Raw genomic sequence first — 23,859 nt, 5'->3', positions numbered from 1 at the left:
AATCAGCAGGAAGTTAACTCTGATGTGGAAGTTACCCCAGTTATTCCTACTATGCCAACAGAAATGGTAAATCAACACAGTTGCACAGTTAGTCTTGCTGATTTAAAAGGTCCCCCGGATGAAGAGGAAAATCAGCAGGAAGTTAACTCTGATGTGGTAGTTACCCCAGTTACTCCTACTATGCCTTCAGAATTGGTAAATCAACACAGTTGCACAGTTAGTCTTGCTGATGTAAAAGGTCCCCGGATGAAGAGGAAAATCAGCAGGAAGTTAACTTTGATGTGGAAGTTACCCCAGTTACTCCTACTATGCCAACAGAAATGGTAAATCAACACAGTTGCACAGTTAGTCTTGCTGATGTAAATGGTCCCCCTGATGGAGAGGAAAATCAGCAGGAAGTTAACTCTGATGTGGAAGTTACCCCAGTTACTCCTACTATGCCAACAGAAATGGTAAATCAACACAGTTGTACAGTTAGTCTTGCTGATGTAAAAGGTCCCCCTGATGAAGAGGAAAATCAACAGGAAGTTAACTCTGATGTGGAAGTTACCCCAGTTACTCCTACTATGCCAACAGAAATGGTAAATCAACACAGTTGCACAGTTAGTCTTGCTGATGTAAAAGGTCCCCCGGATGAAGAGGAAAATCAGCAGGAAGTTAACTCTGATGTGGAAGTTACCCCAGTTACTCCTACTATGCCAACAGAAATGGTAAATCAACACAGTTGTACAGTTAGTCTTGCTGATGTAAATGGTCCCCTGATGGAGAGGAAAATCAGCAGGAAGTTAACTCTGATGTGGAAGTTACCCCAGTTACTCCTACTATGCCAACAGAAATGGTAAATCAACACAGTTGCACAGTTAGTCTTGCTGATTTAAAAGGTCCCCCTGATGGAAGTTACCCCTGTTACTCTTACTATGCCAACAGAAATGGTAAATCAACACAGTTGCACAGTTAGTCTTGCTGATGTAAAAGGTCCCCCTGATGAAGAGGAAAATCAGCAGGAAGTTAACCCTGATGTGGAAGTTACCCGTACTATGCCAACAGAAGCAGTAAATCAACATCATGTATGTCACTGTGTGTTGTCTGTTGTTTACACTATACCATCAGCCATGTATATCACTGTGTTGTCTTTTGTTTACAATAGAGCATCAGCCACGTATGTCACTGTGAGTGTATTAGGGATTCAATCATGTTTCACCGTTGTTCATCACCGTTTAATAACGATCGTCGCGTCGTCTGCATAGTTAACCGCGACTGAGAGAAGTAAACTACGATCACGCGCCGGACGCAACTTAGAACTGTCAAAAATATCAACTTAAAACAGTTACAACTTGAATGCTACAGGCAGACAGGAAAGTCAACTTTCCTGATATAGAGCACTAAATGGAGATACATAGTGTTTCATAAGTGCCTATTCTGTCGGTCCGTGTCACGTCACTTCCGGTTGATGATGTTCGAGTGAAAACAAGTCCCCAATTCGATTTTTGTTGATGATTTCTGTCATTGGTGTAATGTAAATTTCGATCGCAAATAGTCAGTGGAATCAAACAACCGTTTCTAAGTCTTCAGAGTGAAAGAAACTTACTTGATTTACCGTTTTAATACTGACAAACTTAAAATTAAATTCCATGGTCGAAAGTGTCGTTTTTCCCGAAATTGAATGTCACTCCAGCAACATCGCTATGTAGCCTCCTTCACAGCCGGTTTCTGTTGTTCACAACAAACCGTGAGCCACATGCAGTTTGGGCCCGAGACTAGAGATAGCCCGGATGTCCGACCGACAGAATTGTGGAACAAGTAAAGTATAAAGTGGGTGGGGAAGTGGGAGGAGGAAGTTGGCCATGTATTGTATAGAGGACAATGGATGATGTATAACTGTTGACAGTTATGTCACTGAGTTTCTCTGGAATACTCCAGCAAGTTCCTGAGATGCCTGAGTTTCTTTTGTAATACTGATCCAAGTTCCTGAGTTTTTTCTCTGGACTGTCTCTGGACCAACTCTGGAACCCATTGTTCTTTACTCTGGACAGAGCTCTGTCCAGAGTATACAGAGTTACCTGAGGTTAATATTTTTACGAGCGTGCCAAATATTTGGTATTTTACACTAGTTTGCAGTGGCGTAACTAGGGTTGGTAGCGCCAGTGTCTTTAAAGTGTCCATTCAGTAGCTTCACTGCCTCACAGCCCTCCCTAAAAGTATCTTGTACCTCACTCCTCTTCTTTTTCTTTCCTCTTTTCCCCCTTCCTCACCTCTTTTCTTTTCTTCTCTCTCCCTCCTTTTTCCTCTCTTTCTCTTTTCTTCCCATGGCATTATTTCCTCAATTTTGACTGTCATTTCCTAGGAGCGGTGCTCCCCACTCCCACACAATTTGCATCCCTGGATTTATTCATCACACATAAACTCTATAAAAAATAATTTGAAGATGGATTGTAAGTCTTTAGGAACCAATTATGCTGACACACAAGAGGAATGATATGGGTTCTATAAAGGAGATCCCAAGGCTTGATATAAGGCCTGACCCTAGACTTGTTTTCTTATTTTTTTGCAAAAAATGAATTTAAAAAATCAAAAAAGATTAAAATTTAAAAAAAAAAAAAAAAAATTCAAGATTTTCAGCTTAAAATGCGTGTATAAAATTTTTTTTTTTTTAAATTGCCGACCGACCTACCGTAATTTATTTTTTCATGTTACGCCGATCAAACTTTTTTTTTAGGCCTAAGCATGGAAATAGTAGATAGGGTCCCATTTGCAACCTATGTGCTTGATTTTTCCACAGTGAGGAGGTGAACACCCAAACCTTTTGTTTTGATATTGCCTTAACTCAAGAACCGCAAGACATACCCAGACCTGCCAACCTACCGAAGGACATTGAGCGTGCACCTTGTGCATGTACACAAACCAGGTACCAACAAATTCAAAGACTTGAGGTGTGCAATACTTTCAGAATTCAGAGAAGGTTTTGCAGGTCTGAATTTATCACAATAGACTAAAGAGAATGTTATAGCAAATTTTAAAGTGACATTTTCATCATTTTCTGCTGTTCTTACATTTTAAATTTGTCATCACTGAAATTTTCAGAAAACAGGACTGTCCCTCATTTTCACTTTGGTAAACCCCAAGTGAGGGACAGTCCCTCAAAATGAGGGACAGTTGGCAGGTCTGCATACCATAAATGTGATCATTGGCTTCCTTGACTCATTTCCTATAAGATCAATGTATTAATATTAAGTAACACACTGCATTCTTTAGTTAAATGGCTAAAACTGGGAAAAAATACCACCCTACATGTACTGGCCTTAAGTTATTTGATGAGAGATATGCTACCCAGACTACCCTGGATGCTATCTGATGTCTATGTAAACATTTACATTGTTTATAATAACTTCAATTTTTCATCCGCATACAATGGCATGACAAGTTGTATTTATATTTGCCTTGTGTCATATTTCACTGCAATATCATGTGAGATTTCAATTCATCCATCTAGCTTTGATTAACAAAATATTGTGACTTTCCCCCCTTTTTGCAATCTTTTACCTTCTTGCTTTCTTATTAGAGGTGTATCATTCTGTATATTTCATAAAACGTAAAAATTTTGCATTTTTTTGATTTTACAATGTATTTCTGTTCATAATAATAATCCAAAATGATTTATATATTATAGTTTTCACTAAAGTACTTCAGCGGTCTGCCAATTTGGCGCAGTTTATGGCATACGGAAGTGGGGTTCTGATTGGCTAATTGAATCACGTCGTCATCACATCGGCACATCATTCGCTAGTCACAACTGCGTAGCATCGCTTGACCTAGTTCTTTTCACGCGATAATCAGACAGAGCAGACAGACACCGCTGAAGTAATTTGCTGAATAGTGTAGGAAGATGGAACTGTGGTTCAAAGTTCAAACCTACAGAGGAAATTAGAGCTTAAATTTCTCTTCCTGATATTGTTAATTATTGACTTTTGTACATAATTAATAATATGTGACTAACAGGCACACTAATAACATTATATCATGAGGCCTGTCTATTTTGTACTGATCATACATGTACTATATTTCAGAGCTGGATAAATGTTGACACATTGATAAGGTTATTATCATTAAAAACAAACTGGTTTCACCTGCTATTATCAGCTATATATATATATATATATATATATCAATATTAGATATGTATTCAATGATAATTGTCCACAGAAAACACTGCTGCACATTAGCAGATAAATGTATGAGTTTCCATCTAAAAATAATAGGAAATCATGCAAAATGTAAGTGTACTACATATGATTAACAAAGTATAGCAGTGTACATGCACATATACAAAATATTTTCATGATATCCCTGAAATGAGTGTCACTTCCCAGCAAAACCCTAACAGCAAAACTAACTGCTAAAAAGGATATTTTACACTAAATTTACATTTTACACCACCTTTTCCCCATAACTGTGATTTTTGACCAAAATGTGTATCCTTTTAGATCAATTAAAAACAAACAAACAAACAAACAAACAAAATACAACAACAAAAAACAATTACCCGATATATATAAAAGCAAGATCAGAAAATCTACCTTTTTTTCTGAAAATCTTGTGTTTTTAACCCTAACACGCCCAGGTACTACAAAATACTACTTTGATATATACATGTATGCCCTGTTCGTGCGTGCATGATGCATCCCACATGGTGTTTTTCTTTTTCGCCCTAAGTGATACATAGGCATGGTTTCGCTGGCCAGCGAAGCCCAAGACCCGTGACAAAGTGTTGCCAACCTAGTGCTTGGCATGCGAGGGGTCTCGGGTTCGAATCCCACCCAGAGCAAACAACTTCTATCTTTCTATTCTCTCTTTATTCCTACCTTCTTTCCCTTCCCATCGCCAAAAAGCCTCGAGGGCTAATCCCATATAGTGTGTAATACAAGTTACTTGCCTTGTGGCAGAAAATCAACCCCCCCCCTTCACTCGTTTTTTGGTCATCCCATGTGTATAATACAGCATCTCTCCAGTGGATCAGTGCAAAAATTAGTGTCCAAATTTTGCATAGCAAAATTGCAACAAGTTTTTCATATTTATAACAATATGACATACTTCTCTGCAGGGTTCCCGTTAAGGATTTAAAAATGTGCGTCATGCGTGACGCAAGTTTGCTGACAAGGTTGAAAAAACTTGCGTCCAGACATATTTTTGTGCGTCCATCTGAAATTCATGATCAATCATACTGGGAAACGCCACGGAATTTCATGATCAGAACGGCAGCCCCTTGTTGCTAACACACGTACCCGTACCCCGGGTCTACACTTCATCAAATGTTGATTGTTAAAATAAAATAAAAGTGCATTTTCGCCGTGATATTCCATCTCCAGTCGCTATGATAATTTTCTCATTTTTGTGTCAGTTGTGGTCGGAAACGTAGTCAGAAACAGCTGCAAAAACATGCGCAAATTTTCGTACTTTTACTTCGGGTTTCTTTAATTTTAAAGCGTGTTGTTGATGCTATAAAAGCTAAAACACGCGCTGCCCCAAATAATATAAAAAAATTTTATCATTTGGATTTTGTCTTTAAAATTGCTTTTATTCATCGTAACAATAATACTAATAAAGGAAACGTAGATTATTTATGAGAAAATAAACTTAAAACATTAAAAACTGAATATTGTCAGGAGGTGATAAATATTTAAATAAACAGCAACTGCACAATAGCCGCATGTCATCAGTCGAGCAAGCTTTGTAAACAAAGCATCAATGGGGACTTTCCCATCAAACAGCGATTGTACGGAAAGTAAAAAAAAAGTGCATGATTTCCTGGCGTTGCATTTACAAATATTGCAGAATTTACTACAATTCTTAAGCAGGTGGGTCAAAATTTTGGGGCTTTTATTATCTTAAAAATATAAAAGAATAAAATGTCTTATTTTATCATCAATTGATGATTAAATTTCAAAGTTTTGTCTGCGTCCACATGCATGTGATATGGACGCAAAATACTTGATTAGCCATGTGAACTTGCGTCCAAATTTGTAAAATACGCGTCTGGACGCAATGACGCACACTAACGGGAAGCCTGCAGTTGCATAGCAATTTGGTTAAGTAGTGAAATGGCTGAAACTGTGATGTGTAAGCAGCTATAGGCCTACATGTATACACATGTAAATGCCCTGTGATGAGAGGGCCTCCTCAACCCCTATGTAGTACCGGGACTCAATTTGATACCAAAGAAGTAACTAAACCACCACAATGTGACATCTGAGGATGTGGTTTCAATTCTGGTGCAATGGGTGCTAAAGTATGTGGCAACAACAGGGACTGCCTTTTGTGGAAAGCAAGAGCAATCACTCTCTATTGCTCTCCTTAAATCTGATATAGGAGAGTGATTTTTAGCTCTCCTAAGTTGACCATTCTCTCCTTACATTCTATTGTAAATGCTCTAAACAGCTCTTCTTGAAGGTTCCAGAAGAGCTATTTAAAGCTCTCCTACAAATTAAAAAAGACAGTCCCTGCAACAGATTCTGAATCATACAGTAGGTCTAAACATTGTGTGGATGCAAGAAAAACAGTAAAAATTTTCTAATACTTGAACTTTTTGGGGAGAAAAATCATGCATTTTGGTAAAAAATCCGCAAATTGCGCATTTTCAAAAACTGGCGCACACAAAAATAGCACATTTTCCCTATGCTTATACTTACGAGTCCAGCTGAATATTTTTAGTTCAGCACCACACTTACATAATTTGAAGGCCCTTCAGAAATACCCATCATGCTTTGAGTGACGCATCCCTTGGGTAAAAAGGATCATTCTTGCTGCAACAACAACAATATCATTATGGGCCAATTTAAATGGGACTGTACATAATTTGACTCAATAACTGATGTACGCAAAAGGACTGACATATCACATACATACTTACGTTAGAAGAGATTCCCTGGGCACAAAAACTTTGGCTTCAAGGGGATGGTGTCTGCAATTGAGATCAAAATCAAAGGATGACATGACAAGTAAAATAAAAGTATACTAGTAGTATACAAATATGTTGAATTTACTTGGATTCAAATATTTTCTCATAAAACAATACACACTAAAACTGCCATTACATGCTGGCCCTTTTCAAGTTTGTGGTTTTATAATTGGTTTTGGTCACATTTGGTTTCCCTTTGTTAGAGTTAAGATCTCGGCAGAAGTTGTTCCCAATACCAAAGATTTGAAAAAAAGAAGTTTCAGTTTCCATTTCCATTTCTTATGTTATCATGCAGATTTTCTCCGTAAGAAGTCAGCTGTTCAAAGTAGATTAAAGATAAGAAGTATTCAAATTTCTAAGTGCAATATTTAGCAAACTGTACTGTATTCGACTATTCGCTCCAATAAGCACCCATGTCCCAATAAGCGCCCACCCAGGGTATTTTCAATTTGCTAAAGGGTACCATTAATGTTGAAGTGACGGATAGATGTCGTTACAGTGAAATAGCTGGGGGATTAGAAGTCCTGTGTAAACTTGCAATACATTTTCTGCATCAGGAAAGCTACTAGCACGTCTCAGGACCCTTTTATAAAACGTCTCAGGACCCTTTTATAACGTACATAAATTCATCTCTAATAAATGCCTGTAAGGAAAAAAATTAGGTAAACCAAGTAAAAAATATGCGCCCATCCAAAATTACTTTGCTAAGCGCCCTGGGCGCTTATTGGAATGAATACGGTACTTACTTTACTCACTTTGCCAACAGCAACCATATCATTCTGAAGATCTATTTTGTTCACTAACCTCTTTGTCTTGGCATTTGACTGGCTCTCCTTGTCTGCTGTTTTGTCCAATTCATCCATGAAGCCATCTAACAACTGGCCTAATCTGTCATCTAGCTGCTCCACAAAATCACTGCGCACCCTCTGAACAGAATCACAAAAAGGCTATAGTTCAATCCTACACACAAACTCTTCCCCTAACCCTAACCCAGAGTCTAATCCTAGTTTGATTCCCATGCCGTTGCACATTCCGTTGCTTTTTGTCAAGTTGGGTTGTGTGCCGGTCGGGATTTGTATTTATTTGTTGTCATGTTCAATTTTACAATGTAACACATTGGGTTGGTAAACTGTTCATTCTTTCTTATTTAAATATATTCAGTTTTATCTCGAAGCGAGCAATCATTCCCCATTGTGTTTATTTGTTCTTGTGCAGGATGTGTATCCTCATAAACCTAATCTGGGGAAATGATTAAGGGGGTACTACATGTACACCCCTGGCCAATTTTGTGCCTACTTTTGCATTTTTCTCAAAAATTATAGCGCATTGGTGACAAGTAAGATAAGACAAAGGCACAGTTTATGTAATCATTGAGAAATGCCATGAAAACAATCCACATATGACGTCACAAGTCAACTCCTATTACATACTGACTGCCCCTCGTATACCTCGACTGCTAACATTAGACCCAGTTCAGTTTCCTCTCGTAGTGAGCAATCATATTTGTTCTTGTGCAGGATAAGTGTCGCCATTACCTACTTTACTTCTAATCCTACTCCTAAAAACTCCTATTCCTAACACTTTATAAACATTGGGTGCAGAGGGAATTTGTAGAACTCTACTTTAAGTCTAGCCTTACCTGAGCTGCCTCCCGTATTCTCATGAAAGTGGAATCTTTCTCCACATCGTTGTCAAATGACCATTCACTAATATTGCTGCCATTTCTGTTCAAGGTGACTCCATCGGGTTGATTAAGGTTTCTATTGCACGAAGCACCTAAAATAATGAGACAAAAGTAAATCATTCAATTTTTTTATTTAATTTTGGAAACAAAAAATTGACAGGGGGTACAAAAATTATCAAGTCCATGCATTCCTATGGTAAGGAGCGGTGCAATAATTATGTGTACCCCGGGTGGTGAATTATAGGGGGGGCAAAGATTTTTGGCAGGCCAAAGGGGGGCAAGCAGCTTTTTTTTGGCAGGTCAAAGGGGGTCAAGCGATTTTTGGCAGGTCGAAAGGGGGGCAAGCAATTTTTGGCACAGATATTTTGGGCACCGTTTCTATATTACGCCCTAAAAGGCGTAGGAAAAGCATAATGAACACGTTCAAATATGCAAAATTTCCTGCTCGCTGCGCTCGCATTGTATGTTAATACAATTTAAGGTTTTAAATTTGGGTTCCCCAAAATCTTGCATGTGTAAGGGGGGGCAAAGATTTTTGGCACGTCAAAGGGGGGGCAAAGGTTTTTGGCACATCGAAAGGGGGGCAAAGATTTTTGGCACGGCAAAAGGGGGACAGCGATTTTGGCAGACCATTTTGAGAATTCACCACCCGGGGATACACATAATTATTGCACCACCCCTAAGTCTTAATCAGAAAATATGGCCTAATGTTCCGACAGTAATTTCATCATAACTTCACTTGGCAATAAAGTAGAAGATTGGTTTTGGTGTCAAATTGTTTTGAGAAGTTCTCTCTTCCAATAAACAACAATTCAAGTTTTAGGGATCTAAAATGGCGTTTATTATGCGTTTCGACAGTATTTTTTGTGGGACATGAGAGCACCTCAGACCTATCGAATTGCATTCTGAATCTGAAGCATGTCTTTCTGATATCAAATAATTTTCATTTTTGAAAATCACAATATAATACAAATTTTATGACAAATTATAAAAATTTGATATTTTCAAATTTTGATATATATAACAGTCCTCGAAGTAAATTATATAAATCTAATAAGATATTCTTAAAGTGTATGTAGCAGGGAGGAAAAGCCCGACGGTCAATTGAAAATTTTGACCTTTCATATTGAAGATATGGATTTTTTCCCAAAAAGACCTAATTTTTTTGGTGTTTTGGGAAAAAAATCCATATCTTCAATCTGAAAAGATTAAAATTTTCAATTGATCGTCGACTTTTCATCCCACCTACCTACACTTTAAGTATAAATCATCAGATTTATTAAGTTTACTTCAAGTACTGTTAAATATCAAAAATATCAATTTTTAATGATTTGCCATAAAATGTGTATTAAATTGCGAATTTCAAAAATCAAAATTATTTGATATCAGAATGACATTCTTCATATTCAGAATGCAATTCGATATGTCAGATGTGCTCTAATGTCCCACAATAAATACTGTCCAAACGTTCATACCCCAGCCCTTAATAGAATCAATTTGAAATTGTTATGCCTGTCCCTAGCCAAGGGTTGCACCACTTAGCAGATTCGATGATCCGTGTTGGAGTACTGTACAATACATGAATACATTCAATAAAAAATTCATGACAATAATATTGAGCTCTAGCTATCTATATAGATATTTTAAACATGATGATATTGAATGATATACATAAACGAATTAATCTGCAAGATATTTTTGGTACCGTAAAATGGGGTGACTTTGGACACTGGGGTGACTTTGGACACACATGGGAAAAACTATTATTTCATGTAGGCTGTTTTACCTTTTAATATTTCTAAGAATATTTGTGTATGTTCTTATGTGGTAATGTATGGACATTACAAATGACTTAAGTTTTCCAATATAATGTGTTATCTTATATGTTTTTCAGAACTTTTTAGCGGGGTCCATAAAATACAGGATTTTTGTGGTGGTCAAACTTTCGGTACCGGTACTCCACCGGAACATAAGAGTGGAAACTCAAGCCTGTTGGTTGGATAGTAAACACAGACGAATCAAGAACCTACCTGGATAGTCATGATATCTAGCCACTCTTAAGAATTTAAAAGCAGGCTGTGTCCAATGTCACCCCAGGGTTTGGCTTCCTTTCCGAGGTGACTTTGGACATAACATATGAATACAAAAAAATTTGACACTTTGTTAAAAATACACCACAATGACCATGCCCTACCACAACGGTGTCCTCTGTGCTCCTACCCACCTCACAACTACTTCCACCCTCTCCATTGCTCTACTCTTCAGGTCGGGGTGACTTTGGACATGCACTTGATTACATGGTGTCCAGGGATGCAAATTGTGCGGAAGCGGGGAGTACCGCTCCTAGGAAATGACAGTCAAAATTGAGGAAATAATGCTTTGGGAAGAAAAAGAAAGAGAGGAAAAAAGAGGGAGTGAGAAGAAAAGAAAAGTGGAGAGGAAGAAGGAAGAAGGAAAAGAGGAAAGAAAAAAGAAGAGGAGTGAGGTTGAAGATTAAGTAGAGGGAGACGGATCTCAGCAAAAAGTAACAAGTTATAAATAGGAGAGGGCTATGAGGCAGTAGAGCTACTCTGAATGGAAGAGAGAAAAGACTGGTTGTGCAAAATTTGGAGGAATTCATAGCAAAAAGAGGAAGGTGTTAGTGTTAGACTACGGAAATTAGTTTATAATGCAATTGAATACCTGAGTGGAAGAAGGGCCCAACTCCAATTTTTTACAAAAATGAGTTAGACCCAGCATTTTATTGCCAGCAGATTGTTCTTCCTTGTGTGTGAAAGATGAGCCAAAATCAACTCTCCAAATAGTCTTTCAAGTACACTTAATCATGGTTTTCATGGAAGAAAGGCCCAACTCCATGGAGTTGGGCCCTTCTTCCACAAATATTGGGTTAAACAGGTATTTTGTTCATCCATGAAATCTGCTTTATACTACAATAAACTTTCTTGACATGCTTCTACTTGTGCAATTAATGGATAATTACCAAATTTCTATTCTATTTATAACACATCTGCTTACTGAAACTGGCACTTGCAGTATATTAGTGGAAGAAGGGCCCAACTCCAGTTAAGTATTAAGACCTGTATCGTTGCCATGGAAACATCATATTTAATTTTGAATGTATGTAATATTGTATATTCATGTATTAAAGGTCCACTGAAGATGAAAACATTCTGCCTATAAAACTTTTCCAAATATTAAGTTTTTCCTTAATATCTCAAAAACAGTTTTGATGGAGTTGGGCCCTTCTTCCACTCAGGTATTCAATTATGAGGAAGTTTATAATTCATCACCAGAGGAAGTATTCAATGTAATATAACAGGAAAAACTGAGGAAATTTATAAAGAGGCGGTAATCATATCTGAGGAAACTAATAGATTCAGTGTATCAATACTAATGCCAGTGAGGAGAGGACAACCTGAAAAATATTGAGGAAATTTTAAAAGAAGAACCATAAAGCACTGAACAAGAAAAGGAAAAGGAGCCTGTGTGCCACCTATTGTCATAATAAGGCCTTTTTTGGAAGCTCGAAGACTTAACATAATTATGTTGCCCTGAAAATACATATTACCATTCTCATCTTTTGAAGTGCATAAATATTTAAGCTATTTTATGTCTGGTATGATTGAGGAAATCTTGAGCCTAAAAACCTTGCTCCTGAGGAAGAAATCACAATTTGCACCCCTCCGCCCTGATGGTGTCCAAAGTCACCCCAAACCCAGGGGTGACTTTGGACAAACTTTTCCCCCAAACAATTATCGTAAAATAAAATAAACTCGAGTTGATTGCCAAACCCAATATGAAACTCAGAATTCTACTAGTTCACCACGTAAACTTGTATGGCTCAAAATTCGGACCGCTCGCCATTTAGTTTACTGATTTCTATGTTTTGAAATTTGTTGACGTTTTAATGATCCCTGATTCCCGGTCGATTATTTTAGCTGTGTCACGTCATGTGCATGGCCTTGGCGCTGGTAGGTACCAGCCAAACTTCAGAAAAAAAAACATGATCGCCGATAACGATGTGATATGGGACTTACATAGGATTACAGAGATATTTCTTGCCAAAATTTGACCATTTCTAGGCAAGTTGGCCCTACTTTGTCTGCCCTATATGAAAAAGGACAGTCTTAAGTAAGTAAATGTACAATGATTTTGATGTTTTGGGAGACTGGGAGGGATCAGAACCAAAAGATGATGGAGCCTATTCTTGACTGTGTAATATTCCTTCACCACATTATCGTACGGTAAGAGGCTTATACGATGGACAGATACTATCAGTTTGTGAATGAGGACATCGTATAAGTTCCTTGTACTAGATTAGAATTCTACTGATCATTATAAAAATATTTACGACAATACATCAAAATTGTCCAAAGCCACCCCATGTTACGGTATAGGTGACCCCGGAGTGACGTCACAAGCCGTTGACCTCCGTTGACAACAAATCCGATTCAGAAGTCAAATTTGTAGTTTTCTGTGGTTTGTCCCTTTTCAAATCGGCCAAAATACTACCATTTCTCGACTTCTCGACATGGGGCCTCCAGCTAACAACAAAAATAAAGACTCTCCTCTACATGTTCATGTGTTCAGCTTCACATAAAATGCAATTTCGCCAAGTATTTAACCTTGATTTTACCGAAAATCGGCCGAGAAATTTGCTTGATTCAAGGTCAAAACAGAACGTAAACAACCGAATGAGCTCTGCTACAAGTCTTCAAGTAGTCGCTCAGCTGCACGATCTATTGTGGGTTGAAAAGCGTAAGTGTAGCCGACTGTAGCGTCATGTAAAATAAGTACCCGGATGACCGGGGTGACCTATATAAACATTATGTAGCCAGTAGCCACACGTATCCAGTGGTAGTACAAGGAACTTATAAATACGATGTCCTCATTCACAAACTGATACTATCTGTCCATCGTATAAGCCTGTTACCGTACGATAATGTGGTGAAGGAATATTACACAGTCAAGAATAGGCTCCATCATTTTTTTTTTCTTATCCCTCCCAGTCTCCCAAAACATCAAAACATCAAAAGCGTTGCACATTTACTTACTTAAGGGGGTACTACACCCCTCGATAAATTTGTGTCTATTTTTGCATTTTTCTCAAAAACTAATAAAACAGTGGTAACAAAAGTTATGTATATTATAGGGGCAAGGAATCCAATTACTACACTGGAATTTCAGTGACCCAAGACAAACGGTTTGTTATTTATGATAAGAAATAAGGTACCGCTAGGATGTACCTTGTTTTCTATCATATATACTGAACCGCTTGTCTTGAGTCACTGAAATTTCAGTGTAGTAATTGGATTCCTTGCCCCAATAATATACATAACTTTTGTTACCACTGTTTTATTAGTTTTTGAGAAAAATGCAAAAATAGTCGAAAATTTACCACAGGCATGACAGGGGTGTAGTACCCCCTTAAGACTGTCCTTTTTCATATAACGCAGACAAAGTAGGGCCAAGCTACCTAGAAATGGTGAAATTTTGGCAAGAAATATCTCTGTGTAATCCTATGTAAGTCCCATATCACATCGTTATCGGCGATCATGATTTTTTTTTTTTCTGAAGTTTGGCTGGTACCCACTAGCGTCATGCACGTGACATGACACAGCTGAAATAATCGACCGGAAATCGGGGATCATTAAAACGTCAACGAATTTCAAAACACAGAAAGTAGTCAACTTAATGGCGAGCGGTCCGAATTTTGAGCCATACAAGTTTACGTGGTGAACTAATCCAGTGGTATAAAAATCTCAACTTTTTTTGAGAAAAGTGGGGGGATGAGGCTGTGGATCACAAAATGCCCTTTTAGTTTTTTATAAGCCATTGTAAGCTTTACCATGTTTACTTACATCTTTCATCGACATTGCTTTCAGCTGACACTTCATTTCCAAGTCGTTGTCTCAGGTCTGTATCCTGGCTGGCCATGATCAGTCCAAGTCTGTCCAGGATATTTACTGTTGAAATACTCTTTAGCTGCTGGTTTAATAGTTTGTTTTGCAATTTCCTTGACACACACCACACATATCACATGCAGCTGTGGTCACTCTCTGTTTCTGTTTCCAGTGTTGCCATAGTATATTAGTACTCGAGAATCCTTGGTGTTGCCAAAACTTTTCAGCGTCAAGGCGCGGCGCATTGACTCGCCAGGCCGCGGTAAAGGAGTCTCAAGTAGCCCAATTTTGTAAGCTTCCAAAAAAGCGCCCAATACCGGATATTTGGGCGGATTTACCCGAATTTAGAACGCAAAACACCCAATTGGGCGGAAAAACACTTGACTTTAAAACTTCCGGTACTTACTGGGCCCGGGCCCGGGCCCGGGTTACTGGGAAGTTACTGACCGATCAATAAATGGTCACAAAATCCATTGTAATTTCAATTTGGCGCTTCAAAGACTCAAAACCTTTATAAATCGGCTAAATTGAAAGGAAAATACATCAAATTACTGCCGCGGCCTGAGACTGGCAAAAGTAGCCCAATTTTAGACAAGTAGCGGCATGCTTTTTTGAGTAGCGGCAAGTGATCGCCAAGTAGCCCAATTGTGCGCCTAAGGCGCGGCGTTGGCATCACTGTCTGTTTCGCTTCGACAGCTTGGGCAAACTAATGTAATTGTCATTGTTCGGTTAATACTACATACAAAAAGCGATAGTGGTTATTTTGGCACCAATTGATTACATTGTTTTTTCGCTGCAGTGGAAATGTGCACTATTTCATTGGTCAAATTCCCATCGCTTGTCGCTCAGCGATAGCATGTCAAATTCAGCTTTGCACATGCGGTTGGGCGAATTGATACTCGGAGCAAGTTTAAGGGCACATAGCATTATTTTTAAATTTTAACGTGTTGCAATTTACAAAATTCCTTTTGGATATAGAATTCTTCCCAACAGGAACTTTTAAGCCTGACATTTCCGGGCATCCTTCTCACTGAGGCCAAAATTTGAAAATAAGACAAATGAAACTCACGAGATTCAATTTTAATAACGAATCGGATTAGTAGGCCTCAGAGTGAGTAGGCCTATGACACATTGACACTTCAGTTCAGATCAGTTCAGTTTTATTTCATCGATATTTAACAGCAGTCCTCGAAGAAAACTTTATAAATCTAATGATATGTACTTAAAGTGTATGTAGCTCACCGAGGAAAAGCCGATGGTCATTAAAAAAATTTGGACCTTTTGTATTGAAAAAGACCTAATATTTCAACAACAAAAAAGGTCAAAAATGTAAAATTTAAAATTTTTGACCTTTTTTTTTGTTGTTGTTGAAATTGATCGTCGGCTTTTTCTCCCAGATACAGCCTACACTTTAACTTGTACATATCATTAGATCATTAAGTTTACTTCAAGGACATCAAAAATAAAAAAAATATGAAATTTTAATCATTTAGGCCTACCATAAAATGTGTATTAGGCCTATATCGCAAATTTCAAAAAATAAAAATTATTTGATATCAAAAGGACATTCCTCGTAGGCCTATTCAGAATGCAATTCGATATGTCTGATGTGCTCTCCTCCTCTCATGATCATGTCCCAGCCTACACACATTGCTATCCGAGCCCTTAAGCTTGGTGACCCACACATAAGGCGAGTCATAGCTATCAGGCCCTGCTATCAGGCCATATTTTTACAGTTACGGTTATTTTGCTTAAGTGCTGGGGTATGAACGTTTGGACAGTATTTATTTTGGGATATTAGAGCACATCAGACATATCGAATTGCATTCTGAATACGAAGAATGTCCTTCTGATATCAAATAATTTTGAGTTTTTGAAATTCGCAATTTAATACACATTTTATGGCAAATCATTAAAAATTGATATTTTTGATATTTAACAGTAGGCCCTACTCGAAGAAAACTTTATAAATCTGATGATTTATACTTAAAGTGTATGTAGGTGGGATGAAAAGCCGACGATCATTTGAAAATTTTGACCATTCATATTGAAGATATGGATTTTTTCCCCAAAACACCAAAAAAATTAGGTCTTTTTGGGAAAAAATCCACATCTTCAATATCAAAGGTCAAAATTTTCAATTGACCATCGGCTTTTCCTCCCAGCTACATACACTTTAAGAATATATCATTAGATTTATATAATTTACTTCGAGGACTGTTATATATCAAAATTTGAGAAATATCAAATTTTATAATTTGTCATAAAATTTGTATTATATTGTGATTTTCAAAAAATGAAAATTATTTGATATCAGAAAGACATGCTTCGTATTCAGAATGCAATTCGATAGGTCTGAGGTGCTCTCATGTCCCACAAAAATAGTGTCGAAACGCAATAAACGCTCATTCTAAATCCATTAAATAATACTGTTTATTTTGCAGACATGCCATGGCAATACATTGATATGGAATGAGCGTTTTAAGCGTTTCGACAGTATTTTTTTGGGACATGAGAGCACATCAGACATATCGAATTGCATTCTGAATACGAAGATTCGAAGAATGTCTTTCTGATATCAAATAATTTTCATTTTTTGAAATTCACGATAAAATACAAATTTTATGACAAATTATTAAAATTTGATATTTTTCACATTTTTGATAGGCCTATATAACAATCCTCGAAGTAAATTATATACATCTAATCATGTATTCTTAAAGTGTATGTAGCTGCGAGGAAAAGCCGACGATCAATTGAAAATTTTGACCGTTTATATTGAAGATATATGGATTTTTTCCCCAAAAGACCTATTTTTTTCTAAAAAAAAAAAAAAAAAAAATCCATATCTTCAATACAAAAGGTCAACATTTTCAATTGACCGTCGGCTTTTCATCCCACCTACATACACTTCAAGTATAAATCATCAGATTTGTGTTCGAATTTAGGAAAAATAAATGGTTGTCCCACGGACAACCAGATTACAATTTCTGGTTGTCCGTCTAAATTTTTGGTTGTCCGTAGGCCTACCGAATCAGTATTTTTGGTTGTCCGGCGACTTTTTTAGTTGTCCCGGGCAACCGGACAACGAAAATTTCGAACGCTGATTTTTTATTAAAAATAATGTTTACTTCGAGTAGGCCTACTGTTAAATATCAAAAATATCAATTTTAATGATTTGCCATAAAATGTGTATTACATTGCGAATTTCAAAAATCTAAATTATTTGATATCAGAAGGACATTCTTCGTATTCAGAATGCAATTCGATATGTCTGATGTGCTCTAATGTCCCACAATAAATACTGTCCAAACGTTCATACCCCACCCCTTAATAAGTTGACGAAAATGAGTCTAGTCGCATAGGCCTATACATTGATTTGCTCATTCGGAAAAGCGTAAAAATAATCCAAATTCATTTTTTTGCACCTCAAGTTTGTTAGCATGTTCATGAATAACTTCTTCGCATTTTATAACGTTGCGTAAAATGGCCCAAAGCTGCTTCAAATTGCCTGACCACATTAAAAAGATTTTCGGTAGGGTGGAGCAATTTTAGTAATTTTGAAAACTTTTGAGCGTGTTTTCAACAACTTTTGAAAAAATGTTAAGCAATTTTGAGAAACTTTTAGGAACTTTATAAAATTTTGCGAAAATGTTATGATCAGCAATTTTGTGGAACCTTGAATAACTCCCGGGAATAACTTTACGAGAAAGTTTTAAGCAAGTTTGTGAAACTTTGAGTAACTTTATTGACAATTTTGGACAACTTTGGGCAATTTCCCCTATGACATCGACATATGGGCCTATATAATATCAACCTCTACGTTATTAATAAAAATTCCTTTAAAAGGAATAGGGTGGGCAAATGAAAAATTGTCAAGAGAAATGAAAGAATGAGTAAGTCAAGTTCACAATTAAAAACAGGGAAAATATGACACAACATCGATTTCCAATAGGGGAATAACACAAAACGTATAAACAGAGTTAAAAGAGTTTTTAACTTTATACGTTTATACGTTTGTTATTCCCTCATTGGAGGTTGTGTCATATTTTCCCTGATTTTAATCTGATCTATTGCTTATCCTTTTTCTCTGCTGGTCAGTTGGAACAGATTTTCCCTGTTTTTATATTAACCCTTCACATCATAACACAAGACGTTTTATGTTAACATTTTATATAAAACATGGTTATAAAACTTTTGTAGATAATAGTTATTTAAAACATTTTCGTAATCATACCTAGAGTTATTTTTTTATCATCAGATAGAAAGACTTCTGCTCATCTTCTCTGGTGAGACAACAGGGCTGGGGTATCTTTCCATATCAAAGTTTAAAAATCTGTCATATCAATTTCCTCAATATGTTGTATTGCAACTTATGAGGGAAATGTTTGATTTTACAATATTTCGATATTATTTTTTAACTTTGTAACTTTATTATGATTAACATAACTGTATTTCAAAGCGTCAAACTATATCATTATTTTGTCCCAACAAAAATAATCCAGGGAATAAAATATTCATTCATATGTTTATTTATTTTATTCAACCTGGGCCATTTCTACTGGTGTACATGCATTCTAATAATTTGTCTATAATACCATATACAAGCATGATCAGCAAGCACTATTTGTCACAAGATTTGAAAAGTAAATAGCCTATGTACACACTGAACACAATGCACATACAAGCAGTATTTGCCAAAGCTGTCAGTATAAAATGATATATATGACCTTCACGATGCTATTAATTTAGCCCAAAGATTAGAAAAACTAGCAAAACTGGTGAACTGGTATCGGTACTGTTCAAATAAAAACATCTGCAAATCTTGCTGCAATTTCCAAATAGGCCTAGTATTTCTATTACTTAAATAATTATTTTTGTTATTTCTTTTAATACAAACACATTACTGCCTATGACGACTTTATCGTATTACTTACATATCAAAATCAAGTAATAATTACAAAATTCGCCATAAACTATCACCTCTGTGGGTGTTTGGGATATAACCGGCACGAATATTTTCTCAACACTGCGGCATGTGAAAAAGTAGGTCAATAGTCAGAGAATACAGGGTGGGTGCGGCACGCCGCACCCACCCAAAAAGGCTAAGTGGCGGCAAGACAAATTCTGAACGGGACTTAACTTGCACAAAGAGATGAAGATCCATAGCCTTGATCAAGGCTTCCTCCTTATTTTTTCTCTATTCATGCCCATTGCTCCTCATAGGACCCATGTATAATCCCCGGGTATAATCAGTGGTAGAAGTAGGCCTATCGTATACTGGACTCTCTAAAATTTTTATTCAGGTCAGATTTTTTGTGTAGGACTAAATGGATGAGCTAGGGAGGAAGTGTGCCTTATGGGGTGGGCGTAGTGGCATTTTGCTCAAACATTAGGCCTACCCCAGCAGTGCACAGTATGCCTGGAGTAAAGTAAGATAAGAAAGTCCACTATCTGGCCTCAACAATTCAAATGTCAAATCAATTTGTACAAAGTTATGATGGTAAATAATTATTTCAAAAGAAATAGCTTTTGTAACAGAAATTTTTGGAAAATGTGGCAAAGCTTCCATGAATTTTACATTCATTAACTATGGACGCCAAAGGACTTGAAACAAGTCTAAAGATCCAGGACGTGATGGGACTAAAATAACTTTACGCGATTTTGAGAAAGTTTTAAGCAAGTTTGTGAAACTTTGAGTAACTTTATACTATTTGGACAACTTTGGGCAATTTCCCCCTATGGTATGGGCCTTTATAAATATCACCGGCGTGTCCAGGATCTGTTCCTGCGGGGGCTCGGAGCCGGAGGGAGTTATGCGGGGGCTAAAATCGCCAAAAAACCGGATGATTTTACCGTGGTTTTAAACAAAGTGCGGGGGATAAAAAAATTTCTGAATGTCCTACCGAATATTAATTAGGTAAATTATCTGTGCATTTTCAAAAATGGAGATTTGAATAATGTAACTCCCTCTTTTCTCATGCACATTGTGGTTCTTCCGGACACGCCACTGCTCAATCGTTAAGGGATCTGGAATGAGCGTTTTAAGCGTTTCGACAGTATATTTTTGTGGGACGTCAGGGACATGACAGAACATCAGACATATCGAATTGCATTCTGAATACGAAGAATGTCTTTCTGATATCAAATAATTTTCATTTTTTGAAATTCACGATATACTAGTACTACAAATTTTATGACAAATTATTAAAATTTGATATTTTTCACATTTTGCTATATAACAGTCCTCGAAGTAAATTTTATAGATCTAATCATATATTCTTAAAGTGTGTGTAGCTGGGAGGAAAAGCCGACGATCAGTTGAAAATGTTGACCTTTCATATTGAAGATATGGATTTTCTTCCCAAAAAGACCCAATTTTTTGGTGTTTGGGGGGGGGGGGATCCATATCTTCAATACGAAAGGTCAAAATTTTCAATTGATCGTCGGCTTTCCATCAGATTTATAAAGTTTACTTCGAGTACTGTTAGCCTAATGTTAAATATCAAAAATATCAATTTTTAATGATTTGCGAATTTCAAAAAATCAAAATTATTTGATATCAGAATTGACATTCTTCGTATTCAGAATGCAATTCAATATGTCTGATATGCTCTAAATGTCCCACAATAAATATTGTCCAAACGTTCATACCCCATCCCTTAAGGATATACGATGTATTGTTGGTCGAATGAGCAAAAGAAATGCAGTTCACAGCATCTTGCGAATGGTAGTGAGCTTTAGCAAAAATTGCATTGCTCAATTCATAGCGAGCGTGTAGAAGAATTCAAATATCACAGATCTATATACCGTATACTTTTGTAGGTCCTGTGGTTCTTGAGTTATGTTGTAAAAGAGGACTGAAACAATAACACTTTTGTAAAACGTACATAACTCATTAACAACAATAAATTAAGCTAGTTGTATATGATTTGTAGAATGAACATTTGCAAAACCCCAAAGTGTTATTTTTCAATAATATATTGATTCAGATAATGAAAATCGATTTTTTTTTGGCTGCTTCGACCAACAATACCTCTTATACCCTTAAGTTATTAAAAAGGCTGAACATAACTTATACAAAGAGATGAGGACATTTATGCTAAACAAATTAATCTGCAAGAAATATTTGGTACATAAGCATTATGTAGCCAGAGGTTTCTAGTGGTATAAAAAATCTCAACTTTTTTTTGGAGAAAAGTGGGGGTATGAGGCTGTGGATCACGAAATGCCCTTTAGATGTATTAATTATTTTCTTTATAGTTTCTAAATGCTATCTTCAGTATAGATAGCAATGAAACATCAAAATAATACCGAAAGACTTTCATATATAACTCGCATTTTAGCTGGGCGTGCGCTGTTAAAATTTAATTAGTCAAAAATGATCTAATTCTACTAATTAAAGATTAGTCATATAATTTTGCTATTCAAGAAAAATAATGCTTAAATTGTGTATTTGTAATCATGCTAAGAACAGTAATAGCATTTCACATTTCACATTTCATCATTTCAACATAATTTTCATGACTTTCAATTTGTAAAGAATAATATATTGCATGACTCATATTGAATTTAAGACTTCGTGATTGATCGTGATTTAATTGACTCAGTAATTAAATGACTAATTACTAATCAAAAATTTGATTAATGATTAATAATAAGTCAGTCAGTTGGAGTAATCAGTTAGTAATGCATTCATGCAAATAACTAATTGAATCACGAAAGCATAAAGTCTTATTCTTTACAAATTGAATATTTTAAGTCCTGAAAATATTTTGAAATTATTCAAATTAATGTGAAATGCTGTTATTGTTATTAGCAATACAAATAATCATCATTTTATCATTAATTTCAGCATTATTTATCTTGAATAAAAAAATTATGTCTTGTATGACTAATTTTTAATTAGTCGAATTAGACCCTTTTTGACTATAAATGTTAACAGTTTAAAATGCCTCAGACAAACAAGTAAGAGGCCTAATTCTTTGTCTGGCTAAAATGCTATCTTCAGTAGGGGGCCTACATAGTGAAAAACGCCATACAACATGAAGCATCAAAATATACCAAAATACTTTCCACGCGTTCTGAATTATTTTTGTACAGGGCCTAAAATGCTATCTCTTGTATGATAGCAAAAGACATAAAACAAAAGACTTTCCTAACCTGTTAAATGTAAAACATGTCAATTTTCAATAATTTGAAAAAAACAAATGTGTAATATATCGCGAATTTCAACAAAATCAAATTTTTGATATCAGAAGCTCATTCATGGCATTCAAAATGCAATTTGATAATTGGTGTGTCTGATGTGCTCCCAGATCAAACAAAAATATTGTGCTAAGGTGGGTTACAGAGAAATCTTAACCTGAAATACTTTCAATTTTAAATAAATATACAAAACAAGTTGTTAATGTTAAGTTGTGTCCGATTTATTGCAAAAGTTGAACATGATACCTGAAGATAAATTGGTATCAATAATGATTGTTGAAATTAAGAAACGGAACGGTAAACCAGCCAATACTCATAATTGTTTTCTTGTTGTTTTGCAAACTTGACGATATCTGCAGAAAGAGAAAATGAAACGTTTTCAGATATTAGAATATTATCAGGGTGACCTATTAAATATAAAAATCTAAAGCTAAAACATGTAAAATAATGTAAACAAAACAAAACAGGACAATGTTAAAAATGAATTATGAAAAATACGTTTTTGAAGATTGAATATGAAAATAAATAACATTGAAACACAATCAAGACATTGACATAAAATCAAGCTTTAGGCCTAAACTGTACATATTATAAGCACTAGCGGGACACCCGCGCTTCGCGCGGGTCCCCGCTAGATGAGTAAATGGAAGCGTTCACTCAAACAGGAGTAATTACTGTACAGGTAGACTCATTGAAAATTCCTCATTCCTTCCGAATCATCTTGGTAATCTAGTAACCCCATCCCGTACCCTAAACCACAACCCCGTACCCGTAGGACCTATAATCCATCCAAAGTAGGCCTACCACCATTTTGTGTCCTTCTTTCTTTTCTTTTTCCCTCCCGTACCCTTACGATATTTATGTCTTCGTAGGCCTAATCCCGTTATCCCATTATCCCGTATCACCTGGCTATGCGCACGCCGCACCCGTGCGTGCAAGTCAAGCGGCTCGCGTCGTGTACGCCGACGCGCTAAACGGCGCGGTTTATGCTAGACATGTGGACGCGTTGGTTGGCATTGGCCGTAAACAAACTACCGCTATAAATTTGCCCGAAAAACTCACTTTTTTACTTATTTTGAGGCCAATACTTGACAGTTTTCAACCAAATAAAC

At 36.4% G+C, this 23,859-nt stretch overlaps 1 protein-coding gene across 1 annotated transcript in view; it reads right to left on the bottom strand.

The window, feature by feature from the left end:
- The window catches only part of LOC140148322 (sterol O-acyltransferase 1-like), a 43,124-nt gene extending 28,422 nt beyond the window's left edge, over positions 1-14,702 (bottom strand). Inside the window, 4 exon segments of the mRNA XM_072170231.1 lie at positions 6,905-6,955; positions 7,757-7,878; positions 8,592-8,728; positions 14,498-14,702. Of these exon segments, the coding sequence (XP_072026332.1) occupies positions 6,905-6,955; positions 7,757-7,878; positions 8,592-8,728; positions 14,498-14,573 (386 nt within the window). The 5' untranslated portion in view covers positions 14,574-14,702.
- Between the last annotated feature and the right edge of the window lie 9,157 nt (positions 14,703-23,859).

The sequence above is a fragment of the Amphiura filiformis genome, chromosome 3, assembly GCF_039555335.1.
Source record: "Amphiura filiformis chromosome 3, Afil_fr2py, whole genome shotgun sequence".
NCBI lineage: Eukaryota > Metazoa > Echinodermata > Ophiuroidea > Amphilepidida > Amphiuridae > Amphiura > Amphiura filiformis.
The sequence above is the reverse complement of the archived record's forward strand: the minus strand, read 5'-3'. Positions and strand labels throughout refer to the sequence as shown.